The sequence below is a fragment of the Saprolegnia diclina genome (assembly GCF_000281045.1).
Source record: "Saprolegnia diclina VS20 unplaced genomic scaffold supercont1.55, whole genome shotgun sequence".
Classification (NCBI taxonomy): domain Eukaryota; phylum Oomycota; class Saprolegniomycetes; order Saprolegniales; family Saprolegniaceae; genus Saprolegnia; species Saprolegnia diclina.
Genome location: NW_008246122.1, coordinates 183863 through 185510, shown reverse-complemented (window position 1 = coordinate 185510; position 1648 = coordinate 183863). Strand labels below are relative to the sequence as shown.

Genomic DNA, 1648 nt, shown 5'->3' with positions numbered 1-1648 from the left:
GCCTGGTACCGGTATCCTCGTGCGTAATGGTCGGGTAGCGGCCGTGCGGCACACGATGGGCAATTGGATGCTCCGTACGCATGGGTTTGGAGCTGGTCGGTACAGTGAATCGCCCGTCCAGTGCGGCGTATGGCGGTCGGAAACGCAGCGCTTTGTTGAACTTGCAGGGCGTGGATTTGCCATTTTGCATCGAGCATGCGACGCCTGTGGGCGCTCCTGGGACTCGCAAGTGGCGTCGTTGCGGCAGCGTCGTGCCCGTACACGTCGCTGGGGGGTAGCGCGGTTCTTGCGAGCGACACCAACTGCGGCAGCGACGCGTGGTGTCTCCTATCACCGGGCAACTGCTCGCGCCTCAGCTACACGTACTTTGCGTCGACGGACTCGTTCTGGGACGTCCAGGCCATTGGCGACTTGACCAACTACGTCAAAGACGGCTTGTACGGTTGCTTTGGCTCTGGATCATTGGTACCGACGGACTCGATAGGTTTGTCCAGAGCGCGCCGCTCGCGCTCGACCTCTCGCAGATGGTGCTTCCGTCGGCGCTACAAAGGCTGTACTCTGTCCGTCTCCTCTCGCACGCCTGCTGCATTGCTCAGCTGCGTAGGCGCCTGCGAAACGTGGCGTCGTTGTCGCTGAGTCAAATCACGTCGCCGTGGCCAGCGTTGACCTGCTTGTCCGTGCTGCTCGACCACCGCAGGTCGACTAATGCGGATGTAGGGAGCTGATCAACTGCAATCTCGTGCGCTTCTCGTCGTCCTTCGCGTTTCCTCCGGGCCTCAAATCGCTGTAGTCCCGCTCTGCATCAAAATAGGCAATACACTGTACCTGCACTAGGTATATCACCAAGAACATGCTCGTGCGCGTCCCGTCGAACCTGCCCGCGAGCATTCGCAAGCTGTACAAAGCGATAACCGAGTATGACAGCGGCAGGAAGACTGCATAGGGGACTTCAGGGCAACGCGATCACGAGCCTCAATGGGCTGCCGCCAACCGTGATCAATCTGTGCGTATCGCTAATATGCACACATTGTCATCAGTCGACGCACTAGAGACGCGTCGTTCAACCAACTAACCGACGTCAGCAACGTCGACTGGCGCGCCGTCACCTCGGTGTACGACCTCGGAGTACACGTCAAAATCGGTCTTCATCGTGCATAGGGATCTCTCCAACAACCCGCTCACGGCGCTGGCCAACGTCCGCCTCGCGAGCCGACTGACATATTTGTACACCGCCTTGATCATGTCAGATGACGTTATCGACTGTGTAGCAACATTGCCAACTGCTCGATCGTGAACGTGACCATCGACGCAGAGACATTCAACGCGCTGGACGCACTCGCACCGTCGAGCGCGCTCAAGGACGACCGCGGCTATTATAGATACGACCCCGACAACAACGTCATCTACGTCGGCTACAAGGTTACGAGCACGATCTATACCGACACAGCAGCTTGCGAAGCCAACCACGGCTCGATTCGCGAGCTGTGGGCAACGACGTCCGAGTACGACGTGCGCGTGTGTGTCGTCGCGTCGCCGGGCGCAAGTGCGTCGCTGAAGTCTGACACAGATCTGATCGTTGGGCTCGTCGTCGGCGGTCTTGTCATTGTCGGACTTGTCATATTCTTCATCAAGCGCCGCCAGTCAAAGA

At 58.7% G+C, this 1648-nt stretch overlaps 1 protein-coding gene across 1 annotated transcript; it reads left to right on the top strand.

Annotated features, from left to right (window-relative positions):
* Window positions 1-195: 195 nt before the first annotated feature.
* Window positions 196-1573, top strand: SDRG_13067 (hypothetical protein; the record flags this gene model as incomplete). Its single annotated transcript, XM_008619150.1, has 9 exons — window positions 196-437; window positions 485-673; window positions 718-786; window positions 835-897; window positions 944-1003; window positions 1050-1112; window positions 1159-1224; window positions 1269-1515; window positions 1568-1573. 9 exons carry the CDS (start codon window positions 196-198, stop codon window positions 1571-1573), a joined length of 1005 nt encoding a protein of 334 aa, XP_008617372.1.
* Between the last annotated feature and the right edge of the window lie 75 nt (window positions 1574-1648).